General features: G+C 35.9%; 1 protein-coding gene across 2 annotated transcripts; it reads left to right on the top strand.

Moving 5' to 3' along the window:
• Nucleotides 1-716: 716 nt before the first annotated feature.
• Nucleotides 717-5605, top strand: LOC113282792 (nucleotide-sugar uncharacterized transporter 3-like). 2 transcript variants are annotated; one of them, XM_026531874.1, is made up of 11 exons: nt 717-979; nt 1835-1911; nt 2332-2487; nt 2578-2711; nt 2842-2972; nt 3055-3099; nt 3229-3326; nt 3705-3812; nt 4982-5038; nt 5127-5246; nt 5411-5605. In XM_026531874.1, exons 1-10 carry the CDS (start codon nt 823-825, stop codon nt 5199-5201), a joined length of 1038 nt encoding a protein of 345 aa, XP_026387659.1. In that variant the 5' UTR covers nt 717-822; the 3' UTR covers nt 5202-5246; nt 5411-5605. The 2 variants fall into 2 exon arrangements, with proteins under 2 accessions (XP_026387659.1, XP_026387658.1); XM_026531873.1 differs by having other exon boundaries at nt 5127-5605.
• Nucleotides 5606-14658: the final 9053 nt, after the last annotated feature.

Below are 14658 nucleotides of genomic sequence, written 5' to 3'. Positions count from 1 at the left end.
CTTAAGAATTTTGAAACAACCTTCGAAATAGAAAACTATCCCTTTCCATCTTTGCATTTCCGCTACAAATCTTCTTACCAACTCAGCATCAGTTTCACCCCCCATTCTTAATAGATTGACTTACATGGTTAAAGCTACAAATTCACTTACTTTTATGCTAATTGTCTCAAAACGAATTTGTAAGTCGGATATAGCACGACGACTCATGTTGCCAGTGTCACTGCAGAACTTTTCGTAAATACTTTGTCAGAAAATCACACTACGGGTTTGTACTGCATCAACCTGAGTTTGCAACACCTAATTTTTGCTAATAGCTAAATCTTCTTCTCAAATATACCGATCTCGACGAACTACCAATGGCCGAGGCGTCTTTCTAAAATTATAATATTGAATTCGGAAGAGATTTTGCGTGATGTTTAAAGTTGAAAATAATTTGATATGATATGAGAGATGACTAGTACTGGTATTTACAGAGAATTCAACAATAACCATTGGATTTAGCCGTTGGGTGCCAGAACTCTGGCAGCACGACTAGACTAGAGACGCATCTCTTGGTGGACCGCAACCGGCAAACCTTAAAACTTATCAATTTGCAGATCTTTTGCCTATTCGATAGTGGTCCGACAGAGTTCGAAAGGTTGTGCTGTGTGCACGTGTAATTTGGTACTTTACTTCCCATTTCTTTGAAAATTCCGATACAACCACTTTCTAGTTAAACCACTGTCCGACAAGTTCTCACGATTTTCTCTTTTTCCTTTCTCCGTGGTTCATATTCTCTATTGATTAGTCTTTCCCTGCTCTCCAAGATCGCTAAAGCCAACCATGGCTTTTTCTTCTTCTTCGAATTCATCGAAGAATCTACTCCCAGTAGTTTCTGATGGTACTACATCAAAGGGGGGAGTTGATGAGAGTCTTTTCAAAGGTTCCGCCATGACTAAACGTGGAGCTTATGCTGCGATCTCTTACATGGGTTGTGCAGGTATCTATCTCCCTCTCTCTTTCCCTCTCCACATCTATTTATCTAATTTTCGAATTGGTTGTAATCTGAATTTTCCATTCTGAATTTGTTTTTATGGCAATGAATTGGATCTGGGGAAATTATATAATATATACTTGTAGAAAGCATTTGACAGATTATTAACTGTTAGCCGGTACTCATTATCACACTGAATTTAGGTTAAAACTGTGTGTCTGGTGATTTTAGGACTAAACGTTAATTAGGTTACAAGGGAAATTATGTTCAAGTAGCAGCTAACAAATTCTATTTCCTTATGTTCAGCTTATTTGGTTGTGGGGGGACGAATACAGACTTACAAAATTGTGAATGATTACAAGAATACTGTCACTTAGTTATCAACGTCCTAAGGTTGACGGTCTTGTTGTTGATTAGAATTTGTGTTCTGCATCCCATGTCTTTAATATGAGGAAAAAAATAGGGTTTGATGGGAGACACTGTACCATATCAACAACGCGAAGCCTCATAGAAACTAAATGAACTGAGAAGAGATACCTGTTATGTTAGATCAAGTTGGTTGTTTTTTGAAAATTCAGTTAGCATTTCCGCGAAATTGCATTTCTCATTTGTTTATTTGTCTTGTTCAGAACCCTTGTTCAGAGTACCCTAGACTTCAGAAACAAAGTGTAGTTAGGAGAAAGCAGACAACGGGCTCACTTTTAGTTTACATGAACTGATCTATCTTTCTTAGTTAAAATGGCTGTTTTGACATATCTTATCTCAGTTGTCGTTTTGTTTGCGGATTGCTCAGAGTTTTTGCGATATTAGTTGTATATCTTTTATGGTACTGACAGATTCAGTTTAACATATTTGTTGCAGTGCTCTTGGTCATGTTTAACAAAGCTGCTCTCTCTTCTTATGGTTTTCCGTTTGCAAATGTTATCACTCTCTTTCAGGTACTCGACTAGTTCCTTCTTGCCATAAAACAGCTCTAACTTTGTTATTTTGTTCTGTATGTTATTAATTTTTTGGACCATCATTCATCTTAGTATGATGCACGCCTGGCTTCAATTTTAGGTTGCATTTTATATGTCGATCCTGTTCAATTTTAAGTTGGTGTCAATGTGTCATTTTTTTTTTCTCTTTAAAGCTATTCCGAAATTTTTTTTGGTCTAACCTTTGAGTGCTGTTCCAAACCCTATAATTTTCTGCTTGATAAGTCCTGTAAGTATGGACAATTTACTGTCTTCTTCTGCCAGCTTGCCTTTGTGTTCACACACACTCCTAATTTAGGGAACCACTGTTTATTTTGGCTCAATGGCTCGAGTTTCTGAACAGACGTTTTTCATAAAGCAGTCCACTTCATGTTGTTGCAGATGATATGCTCATGTTCATTCCTTTATGCGATGAGGCGTTGGAAGATTATTTCATTCACAGTTGGTGAACCTTTATCAGAAAACACTGGGAGTCTAGTGCCATATAAGACGCTGGTTCATACACTGCCTCTTGCACTTTCGTATCTTCTCTACATGGTATGCCGTTGTGCTGAATGTGTCTTAACTCGAAATCTATTTTTACCTTTCTTGTTATAATTTATACACTTTTTTATTTTTTGTATGAAGCTGGTCACAATGGAATCCGTGCGTGGAGTAAATGTTCCAATGTACACCACCCTTAGGCGGACGACTGTGGTATTTACGATGGTTGTGGAGTATTTTCTGACCGCGCAGAAATATTCCTCCTCTGTTATGTCCAGGTAAGTTGCTTTCTCTTGGTACTCTCTTTACTGATTGTACCATGTGGGATGTTTCTCTTACATAGTATTGCATTTCTGTTAAATTCTCATATTCATTTTTCTTATTGGGAAAATCTAAGGGATTCATCAGTGTGGCGTTGATCGTACTTGGCGCATTTATTGCTGGAGCTAGGGACTTGTCATTTGACTCCTATGGTTATGCTGTTGTTCTCTTATCCAATGTTACGACGGCAATATATCTTGCAACTATTGCTCGTATTGGTAGAGTCCTTTCCACTTTACTTTCGAAGTTTGTTCTGTCCCTTCTGTGGGTATCATATATAACATTTATTTATTTTCACAGGAAAATCAAGCGGCTTAAATAGTTTCGGTCTAATGTGGTGCAATGGTAAGATATTTTTCTTACACTGATATGTTTGTTGACACATGTTCTTTCCAGTAAACTAGGATCAAATGAGATGTATATGAGATCAATCCTACCAAACCTGTCTGACCATTTATCTTACTTTCGTTCTAGGAATAATATGTCTACCAATTTTGCTCTTCTGGACAACTTTCCGGGGCGATTTGACAGCAACATTTAATTTTCCTTATCTTTATTCCCCTGGCTTTCAGGTATTTTCTGGCCACTAGCAGTACATTTTTCCTTTCAACATTTTGTACACCTAAACTTAAGTGGTTACAGCTAGTAACATAAAGATGCTGGAATCCTTCGTTTGGGCAAGCGGCTTCCTTCATGTTTAATTTTAGTTTTATCAATCTCTTATTATCGTATCATCAAGTTTTTCTTCATTTAACTGGACCCAATGCTGTCTTCAAATTATACTGTATTCATCGACTTTTATGCTTTGCCATCTTGGTACTTGCATATATTTTGCTCACAGCAACAGGAGAAAAAATGTTGAGTCTTTTCAGAATATCTTGACAATTTTATTAATGTTAACTGGAATGCCCCTTCTAACTGTTACCCATGCTTTTATTTATTTTATATAGGCTGTGATGCTTCTTTCCTGCATTATGGCGTTCTTCTTAAACTACTGTATATTTTTGAACACAACTCTCAACTCAGCAACCACACAGACTATATGTGGGAATATGAAGGTACGCTCCCTATCCTATTGGATTCTTAATCTATGTTAACATCTGCTATGTTTATTTTGCGAGTCTTAAATTACTAAGTTACATGTCAAGATCGAGTGCATTCAAAAATAGATCAGGCTCGTCAGCATGATGATCTTGTGGAGGTCATCTACACAAGATCAGCCAATTACTGAAGCTTTACCACCAAACATTGATTGAACAATAATGATTTCCATTTTGTGAGACAACCAGGTAGGGGTAGCCTAAATTTCTTTTGAACCTTATGTTAACCGGTCATCAAAAACCTGAACTTTATGTTCAGTGGTAGAAAAAAAAAAGACTGTCGTCATCAACACATCACCATGTTGACTCACTCAACATGCTCATTATATTATGGAGATGAACAGAAGTTTGATCCGCAGTGAGTGATCCACATTGTGCCATGCAGATGATTCAATTGAAAGTTGAGCCTGTTTCCGAACTCATTTACCAATACCAAACCATTCGCTAAGATTTAGGTTTCCAGATGATGGAATGGGTTATGGGTGTTAAATGTACCATCGTTGCCGCACCTTTTATTGGATACTTTTAAGTGCACTGATATTTTGTGATGAGGATCTGCATGCTGAACTAACAATCCTCACAAAGAATACCCTGTGGAGCATTTTTATGTGAGTGTAAACGACGACAGTTGATTTTTTGTGTTTCTACCGTACGAGCTGCCTTTTTTTATTGGTTCAAAACCTCCATGATCCAACTAGCAAGCCACTATTGGAGACGGAAGGCTGTTTTCATCGTGTAGTGAGGCTTTTTGAAATCTTGGCATGCCTAAGAAGATAAGAGGCGTATATGGAAGAAAAAGGAGAAAAAAAAAACATTAACTAATAATTGATGTAAGCAAATTAGACTGTCTGTGATCTAGGAAATCTCTAGTCCTTAATGTAGGTTAGACCATTCAGATTCATAAGGATATGTTGGTGAAGGCGTGAAGCAACATAAGAAAGTGGAATCAACCTGTTAAATAAGTTTATATTTTTATTTATTTTTGAACTGTGTGATATCTGGATGCTTCTACTTTTTCCTACCAGCATGTGATTTTGCACTTTTCAGTTGATAAATCTCCATTTCTTTTTTGGTTTGGTAGTCCTTAGAAATAGTTTTTGAACAGTATGATCAATGTGTTGTTATAGGATCTCTTTACCATCGGACTTGGATGGATCTTATTCGGTGGCCTTCCGTTTGATTTTGTAAGTATAAACTGCTTTCCTGATGGCCTTTTCTCTGGTTAAAGTTGTTTTCATATGTGATTCTAATAATTTTTATTTTTAATTCTAGTTCAACGTTCTTGGGCAATTTCTTGGTTTCCTCGGCTCTGGATTGTATGCCTACTGTAAGCTTAAAGGGAAGTAGCAGAATTTTTGGTCCTTGCTTATATTCACAGATTTTTTTTACTTGGTTGGTATCTGCCTTCATGCATCAAATTTTGGTTCAACACCGTCTTTTCTATTTGCATGTAATGAAAAGCCTCTGCAGAAGTACACCCACCAATTATTTTGCTTTCTTCACTTGTGTAAAATTTTTGGACGGTCAAATGAAAATTTGGATCATGGGCATTTCAGGTGCTTGATTTTGCGGACGCTAATTGAGATTTATGACACGTAGGCTGGTACAGTAATTTATTTTGACTGATCCTGAAAAATGAAGTTGTAGAGTTATAAGATTAAATCTAAGATGTACTAGTTCTATTTTTCTCTGTTTTTGTTTCATTACAATATATAATCTATTTATATTCTTAATGTATTTTTCTCTTAACATTTCCTGTACTGTAGTACTAATAGAGTGTTGTAGAGAATCTAAGAGTTCCAGTTCATGGGGCATCCAAAGAGCAGGGATGTTTCTTTCTTGTCTTCAGAAACTGACAACTTACTTACACTGGTTGGCCAAATAAACCTGTCCATGATTCAAAACTACATGCCTGGTCTACACACTCATCTGATGTAGTAACTAAAGTTGTTTCTATTTTTATTTCAAAGTTATTTTCATATTCAATTCCATGCCAATATATAGAAGACAAACATGGCAGAGATGAGTACCCTTTGTTTCTCTCTTTTTTCTGTTCAACCTTGGTTGAATTGAAAAAGTGGGTAATCAATGACTTGGTAAAGAATATAGAAGAAGAGAGTTGGAGTGACAGAATGAGTAGTTTGTGGGATCTTTCTCTGGCCACTCCACAAAGAAAGGGACACATTTATTCAAAAGATAAGCCAAATTGCCACTAAACAATCTTCAAAGGTGGCTTTCTTATATTCAAAATCCTCACACAACAATCTGTTTAGTAGTTTAATATGATACTTGAGTATTTGTAAGCCAGATATGGTTTGAGTAGGTTGCTTGATAGTATCATGTCATTTTTGTCAAGTTAAATGTGTGCCTACCCTACTGAGTCTCGATGCCAGACACAGGTGCAAGTGAAATATAGCAAAATATGCAGTAAACACCAAAACACAGCTGCAGTGCGCGCTATCTTTATTCTGATGCAAGTGAACTTTTATTCCAGAGTTTGAGAAACAACTTTGCCCAAGTTGATCTAGCAATTGAACTACTCAAGAACTGAATTAGAAAAATCAAACATAACTTAAAACAGGACCCACCAGGGGAAAAAAGTAGTCTCGAACTCTTGATGAGCAAAACATGGGTGTCTCTTTGTCTACATTTCTTAATCAATGCAAATTTGACCTCTACTGTTCTCCTCTCTCCCTCTTTAATTTATAAGTTTGGAATGAAATAGAGAAGAGACCTAGGATCTGGTGATTTGAAGAAAGAAAAATGAATTAAAATGAGCAGTAAGCCGGTAAGTAAGTAATGGCCTTTGCAAAAGGGTGCGTGGGGTCTTAAGGCGCTTAAGGAGGCGTGGGAGAATCTATTTAGATGATGGGCACGCCAACCTGAACCATCATCCAAATTATTATGAAGAGTGTTAAGCAAAAGTATTGGCTTTATTTTTACTACTTATACTATTATTTTTATAAGTATTAGAAGAACAAGAAGAAGAAGAAGGCTTTTAAAAGGAGCTTTTGGACTTCCCCATGGTTCTTCTTTTTATTGGTTAGATAGATAATAGAGAAGAGGGTAATAAGTAATAATCCAATAAACCAATGTAAAAATGGAGTTGTCCCCTGGTGCAGACTCAAAGCAGGGCTCTTTTAGCGCCGATGTCTCCGCTTTAGGTTTTGTGGAGTGTGTGAAAAGAAGAAATCGAAAGCAAGAGATGGTGATGAGAGTTTTTGTTTTGTATTGCATACATTATACTACTATTCTCTTCTTGCACACACACTCACACACGTAGTACTATTAGCTGTTCATTTAGAAACTTCTTTCTAGACAATCCTTTAGCTGACATTCTGCATTTCTGTTCCCAAGATTCTCCACTCACCCCCATTGCCCCCAACTACTTCCCCAATCTTTCTTCTGTTAGCAATAGTCGCATTGCCTAGCTCTTGACAAGTCGTGAACAATCCTAACTTGCAAGCCGGTTTTCAAAATTAACTGAGTTTATGGAGTTCGTACTATCTCTGAACAATTCAAATCTCTAGCAAATTTTTAAAAGTTGGATTTTACATATCGGTACAAAAATGCACATTGGCCAACATATGAATGAAACCAAAATATGTATTTGTTTGTCTGTGTGTTTGTTTTTGTTTTCTTTAAAATAAATAGGAAGATTTCTTTTTATGTATTTGGGGTCTTGTTGAAATGTGGAATACATTAAAGTGGTTAAAGATCTCTTTGGAGAGAAAGAGTACAATGAGAAAAGGGTGTTTAATAGGTTTTTTTTAGGGAGTTTGGTTTTGGGTGGAGAATATTGCAGGTGCATGCGCAAGTAAGGGGTTTTTATGAGTACAAATTAAGCATGACTACTCACACCATCACTAAAAGCAACGTACTCTCCCTTATTATAACCTCTTTGACATCATTCCACTCACTATCTCCACCTTATCATCCCAAGGCGCCATACCAGTAACAACCCTCTTCTATATACATATTCTCTCTTCTCTTCTCTTTGCGAAACCCTAGTTAGCTATAACAGCTACTACTACTAATCTCTTGTCTCTGATCACTTCTTGTATATATATATATTTATCTTCTCCTCTTTTTCATGTATATCTCTATCATTATCTCTTCACAGACTACAACAAAATCACTCACATTCTTATCAGATCATCATCATATATAGAAACAAAACAAAAAAAATGTGTCATTCATTCATAGATGGTACTGACTGATCAATGCTGCTATATGCTTCATCGACTTGTAGGCGTCGTTGTCAACCAGAGACAGATAATACATCATTGCAAAAAGCTAGGATTTGCATTCCTGCTACAAATTAACCCTCTCTATCTGAATATCTGTTCTTGATTGATCACCTGCATGGAACCCATGCACATGTTTATAGCGGTAAAAGTTTCCGTTTGCTTTGTACACAACAAACATCATCGTCTTCATGTCAGTGTTTTTGTTCATCATGTCTATATGTCAAACTGTCAAGCGTATATAGGTCACCACATTGTCACTATCGTTGTTGTCTTTGTCTTAGCTAGTCCTATCCTAGTCATGGAAGATTGAAAATTGTTAGGTACACACACATGATTATATGATAGCGCCTTAGAAAATGTACTCCAGCACCAACACCACCACGATTTACTTCTTTGTAAGATTCCATAGAGAAGAAAGAAATTCAGCACGAGATAGAATGCAGCTGTTAACTGTCTTTGTCAATGATTTTTAGTTCAGCCCAAGCAATCTTGTTTTTAGGTGCATTTCAAACCAAGGTCTTGCAACCCGTCTCGTCAGATAAGTTCTGTATTTTGCCTTTCTAGTCTTTATTGATTGCACATATGAATTTTATTACATGTTAAATCATGATTCAAATTCCCACTTAACACCATATTCCACCATCTCAATTACCAAACAAACATTATCTCGCATCAGTACGATTCTCTCCTACTCCACCAAGCATTGCTTCCTTACAAAAAAACGCGTGATGCTTGCAAGCTAATTATCATTCATACTGTCCTGTCTCTCAAAAGGTTCTATATGCTCTTTTCCTTTAGTATATATATAATTCATCAAGTGCTTATAGTTTCGGATCAAATTTGAAATCTGCTTTATTAACTCTTAATCATGAGCAGTTGGTATTTCTTGTGAACATGGTTTTTAAGCAAGCATGTGCCTTCTTTGAGCTACCTATATATTCACTTGGTAATCAAGCTATTGATCTGCTTATTCCTACTTAATTCTCTTAATTAATTTGCTAGCTGCTGCAAAGAAGTTTATACATACACAATCAAGAGATCGACATGGTTGCGAATCAAAGAAAGCGATGTTGGTGAGGTTCAATCCGAAGACGACTTAACAGTACATGTCGATTCGATTTCTGATTGAGCCGCGCCAATATCACTTTCATAGCCGTCTTCTCTTGGCTATTGTTATCACTCTCCCTTTCAGGTTCATCTCCTTCTCATACTTCTTCTTTTGCATTATTCTGAGTTTCTGACAATAATCTGCAGCTCTTTCTCTGACATTTAAGTAGGTTTTCAGTTTAGTTAGTAGTGTCTTGCTATAGCTGCAAGCCCACAGACAATGAATATAGAAAATACTATATTATGCTGAAAATGTACCACCATTTCGCATATTTCCTGGATGAATATTTGTTTAGGTTAAATTTTGTTTCTGACCTTACACTTTGCAGGTAAAAAGCATTAAAGTACTAACCATGTTTTTAGGAGGCAGATTACTAATTGTGCTGAATATTGCTGTTAAAGGATTAAAGTAGAAACAAGGTTTTTTACTGTATTTATACTTATGCAAAAGCTAAGAAGCTCTAGATTTAAACCGGGGTAAACTTGCCACCACGTTTTTTTTTAATAATCGGTCAATAGGAAAAGATTCATTGAAAACGAGGTAGTTAAGGGATACCTCAACCCAATAAATACAACGGACACAAAAAAAAGAGACCGAGTTTGGAATTGATCACTCAAAGAAAAAGAACAAAGAGCCAAGAGAGATTAACAAACACTAAACGCCTCACATCCACCTCAAAGCGGCCGATAGAAATACGTGTCCCATAAAACTATTACCATGTTAGCCGTCAAATCCATCATTTTAGTGTTTGCGTCCCCCAAAAATAAGCTTGGATCTTAATATCTCGAATTAAACTTTCCAAATTTCTCTTTTTGTGGTTGAAAATTCTAGAGTTTCTTTCTTTCCAAATGTACCACCATATTGCAACCGGTAAGTTGTTCAATATACAGTCAAGTCTTTCATCACCCCAATCATAACTCCAAGCTTTTATAGTTGTGGAAATATTAATATCGTAATTCCAATTAATTGAAGTTGCATCCTTCGACAAAATAATCCCAAATTCTTTTTGTCCGCCAACAATCATAGAATAAATGGGCACTTGTTTCATCTTCTTCTTCACAAAATCGGCACACCCTATCCACATCCATACCCCTTCTAAAAAGCTTGTCCGTCGTCATCAACCTTTCAAGGTAGAAAAGCCATATAAAAAAGTTTACTTTGTACGGATAATGTCGACTCCAAATAATCTCATTTGGGAAGTTACTATCGCCTTGGTCACAAAGAGAATCAAACCCACACTTAACCGTATAAGCATCAACCATATTGTTTCCATCCACCATCCACAATCTAGAGTCTACGACCCCTTCTTGAATATTCACCACTTCTAGTAATGAGTTTATGAAAGCAATCTCCTCATTATGACTTGAGAATATCTACTTCGAGACATGAACTTCCACTTGATGCCGTTACTCACCTTGCCACCACGTTTCTGACACACACACAAGACGCTAAAATTTGAACACAACATGGCACAACAAGTCTAGATCCACTCTTTGGATAGATGCAGAGCCGATCCCGAGTCTAGAATGGCCCGATGCAAACTTGATCATATGGTCTTTTGTAGGGTCAATTTTTTCCCTAATAACCATGAAGAAATTATAAACAAAGATTAAAGAAGAAATTTTTGGTTAATATTCATCGAAAAGAACAACAAAAATGCAAGAAAAGCTCAAAAGATATAGTGATTATTGCAGTGAGGATTTAATCAATTGCCCCTTGTAGCGTATGACCCATATGTAGAACTTCAATCGTGAACTGTAACACAATTTTTCATTTTCAAAATCAAAATATATTAAATCAATTTCTCTCACTGCATGGATTCTTCGCCAATATTAGCAAAGTGTTGTAAGATTAATATTATTTAATGTGTTTTTGAACCAGTGAAGTTTCAAATGTGGATTCTTCGTAATATTACGAAAGTGTTGTAAATTGGTATTTTTTAATGTGTTTTTGAACTGGTGAAGTTTCAAATGTCCTAATATATCAAGATAACGCAATATTTATAATACACAAAATAATGGTAAAAAATAGAGATTTGATATTTTAGAAAATTGTAGATTTTATGTAGATGGATAAAAAAATGAAAATAAAAAATAAAAAAAAAATAAAAAAAAAATAAAAAAAGGTTATTGTTTTATAATTCCATCCAAAATAGGTAATTATAATATATACAAAGTAGAATATGAACAATCGAATGGCTCGGTAGTAGATGGGAGCTCAAAATCAAAAGATCATAGATATCACGGATTCGAAACTCTATCTGGAAATATATTTTTGGGAAAAGAAAATAACCAAGAAAAATGGGTTGGGCGCGAATGGTGTATACTTAGCTATGAAAGGGTGCTTATCAGAGCCGGACCTTGTGCGGTCGCACACCCTGCACCCCCTCAGGACCGACTCTGTATAGATGAGTTTGAATAAGCTTAAGGTTATGGATATGTCCAGTAAAGCCATTAGACTTTACCATCTTGTTTGAGTAACGTTTTGTTACTTTGTAGAACCCATGGTCATTTTGTTAAGTCATTTGTTCATGACATGATTTAGACCAATTTGTTGTCATGATTTGGTTCCTCAATTAAAGTAGTCAAGTAGCATAAAGGAAATTATGCGATTGCAGATTTGATTTCATTACTGCATTTGACAGAAGTTTAAAGCATTCACAGTGGATGCTAAGAATATGGATTTGTTTCCAAACATAATGAAAGGAAAAATTTGACAGATAAAACATTTGCCAAATTGGTGTCAGGCACCTTGTTAAATCACGCTTGTTGCTAGGCGCAATGTTAAATTTTAGCACGATGAAAAGCAAGGAGTGAAATGCCACCCACATGTATTACAGGTGATTGAAATCCACGTGGCATGGAATAAGGTTCAATCTTGAATGACGACTATAGCATTTTTAGACTAAGACATGTGTGACTATAGCTTCTGTGGACTAATACGTGGGTTACTGGGTTTTTCCATGACTCCATATGCTTCTTAGTATCTTATTGGCATTTTTAGGTTTAATGTGGATGCTCTTACTTTTAAAAAACAAAAGAAATAAATTTTTTGATATTTTTTTCTTTTATCGATCAAGTAGAAAATTCATTGAAAAAGAGACATTTAAGAGGGTATCTCAACCCGATTACAACGAAAAACAAAAAAGGGGAACCGAAAGGGGATTTGACTACCCAAGAAAAGAAGCATAAAATTATGGAAACCAGTATAAGGAATCCCATAAAGAAATCACCATGTTTTCCGTAAGATTGAACATCTTTGTGTTCGATTCCGCCTAAAAGAATGCTTGTAATTTGATATCTCTAATAAGGCTCACCAAAGTTTTCTTTTTGTAATCAAAGATTCTTGCATTTCGCTCTTTACGTATTCACCACCATAACAACCAGGATGTTATTCTATATTTGACTAAGTCTTTCATCTCTCCAGTTAAACTTCCAATCCTTTATAGATGTAAAGACACTATGACATTCCCAAACATCTTCCCAAAATCTAGTTTTGTTTCCCCCACCAATTTTGAATCTTATATTTTTATTGAAATCTTCTAACTCTTTATAAATATTAAACTACAAACTACCGCCTTTTGATCCTTTGGGTTGGTGAGTTTCCCAACTGGTGTGTGTATCACCAAATTTTTCGATCATAACCTTTCTCCAAAATGCGTTTCTCTCTATGTCCAAACGCCACCACCATTTCTTTAACAAAGCTAAATTCACTTGCTTAGTCCTTCTAATACCTAGATCATCTTTCTCTTTTGGTTTTGAAACCATTGTCCATTAAACATTATGAGTTCTTTTCTTGTTAGAATCATCGTCCCATAAGAAATCTCTCACAACTTTATCGATTTTCTTAGTTATGGAGCAACGGACAAGAAAAATAGAGAGATAATAAATTGGTAGGCTAGCCAAAATAATTTTGATGAGAGTTAACTTACCTCCTCTAGAAAGTGTTTTCCAACTCTTTTTGCACAAGTTTCAAGATTTGTTTCCCATTTTTGCGATCTTCCCACCTTGTCGCCCAATGGAAGACCAAGATAGACACTAGGAAATGTGGCATTCTTGCATCCCAACATGTGAGCAAAGTCTTCATTTCACTCTTCAAACGCAACCCCAAATAAACTAGTCTTCAAGAAATTTATCTCCAAATCCGAAGTTATCTCGAAACAAATAAGTAAGTAGCGTAAGGCATCAACTTTTTCTATCTTACCATCAAGAAAAATGACAGTGTCATCGGCAAACTGCAACTAAATTAACTTTTGTTCCCCCTCCTTCACCGAGAAACCCGAGATTTGATCAAGTTCTTGAGATTTGCTCAACATACAACTTAAGACTTCACCAACTATAGTAAAAAGAAATGGAGAAAGCGGGTCACCTTGAAGAAGTCCCTTTTCACTACCAAAGTAACCATGAGATGATCTATTAACAAGAACCAAAAACTTTGAGAAAGTTAGACAATTTCTAATCCAAGCTCTCCATATACCACCAAAACCCATCTTGAATAAGACTTCATTTAGAAAATTCCAATTCACATTATCAAACGCCTTTTCAAAATCAAATTTGCAAACCAACCTCGATAATTTTTTACGAAGTCTAGAATCCACACATTCATTCACGAGCAACACTTCATCAAGAAATTTTCGTTCTTTAATAAAACTAGATTAGGAGGGTGAGGTTAGTGTAAGAAGATATACCTTTGAGCGTTCCACTAAGATCTTTGGGATGATTTCGTACACACTCCCAATAAGGCTAATAGGCCGAAAATTTTTAACTTCCTCCACACCTACTTTCTTAGGGATAAGAACAATGAAATTATTTTTGAAAGACACATCCAGAACACTATGTTCGTGAAATTCTTCAAAAACCTTCATCAAGTCTTCTTTTGAAAAATCCCAACCAACAATAAAAAACTTCATAGGAAAACCATCCGGACCCAGAGCACGGTCCACTCCTAAATCCTTAATTACATTCTTGACCTCCTCTTCACTAAAAGGCCTCTACAACCAAATGTTTGCATTCTCATTAATACGCTTTAGACACATATTCTTGATTCTTGGATAATTATTAGAAACTTCTTTAAAAGCTAGCTCAAAATGATTTGCAATACCCTTCTTGATTTCCGGTCCACCGACCATTTATACGAAGATTGTTGATGTTGTTTAAATCTCTATGTCCTTTCACCACACGATGGAAATATTTTGTGTTTCTATCTCCATCTCAAAAATATCTAATTCTTGACTTTTGCCGTAACATTATGCTTTGACGATGATGGGCCACATCAAGCAACACTTTAGCCGTCACAAGCATGTGTTATTCTTATTCTTCTTCGGTATGATCATTTTCATCAACTAGTACGTCTAACTCTTTCAACTTGGTGAGAGTCGTGTCCATATCCCTATCAATGTTCCCAAAGACATCCCGATTCCACACCTTCAATTTCTCCTTTAAAGAAT

Source organism: Papaver somniferum, chromosome 5 (genome assembly GCF_003573695.1).
Source record: "Papaver somniferum cultivar HN1 chromosome 5, ASM357369v1, whole genome shotgun sequence".
Lineage (NCBI taxonomy): Eukaryota > Viridiplantae > Streptophyta > Magnoliopsida > Ranunculales > Papaveraceae > Papaver > Papaver somniferum.
Note: the sequence above shows the minus strand (reverse complement) of the source record. Positions and strands in the feature narration are given on the sequence as shown.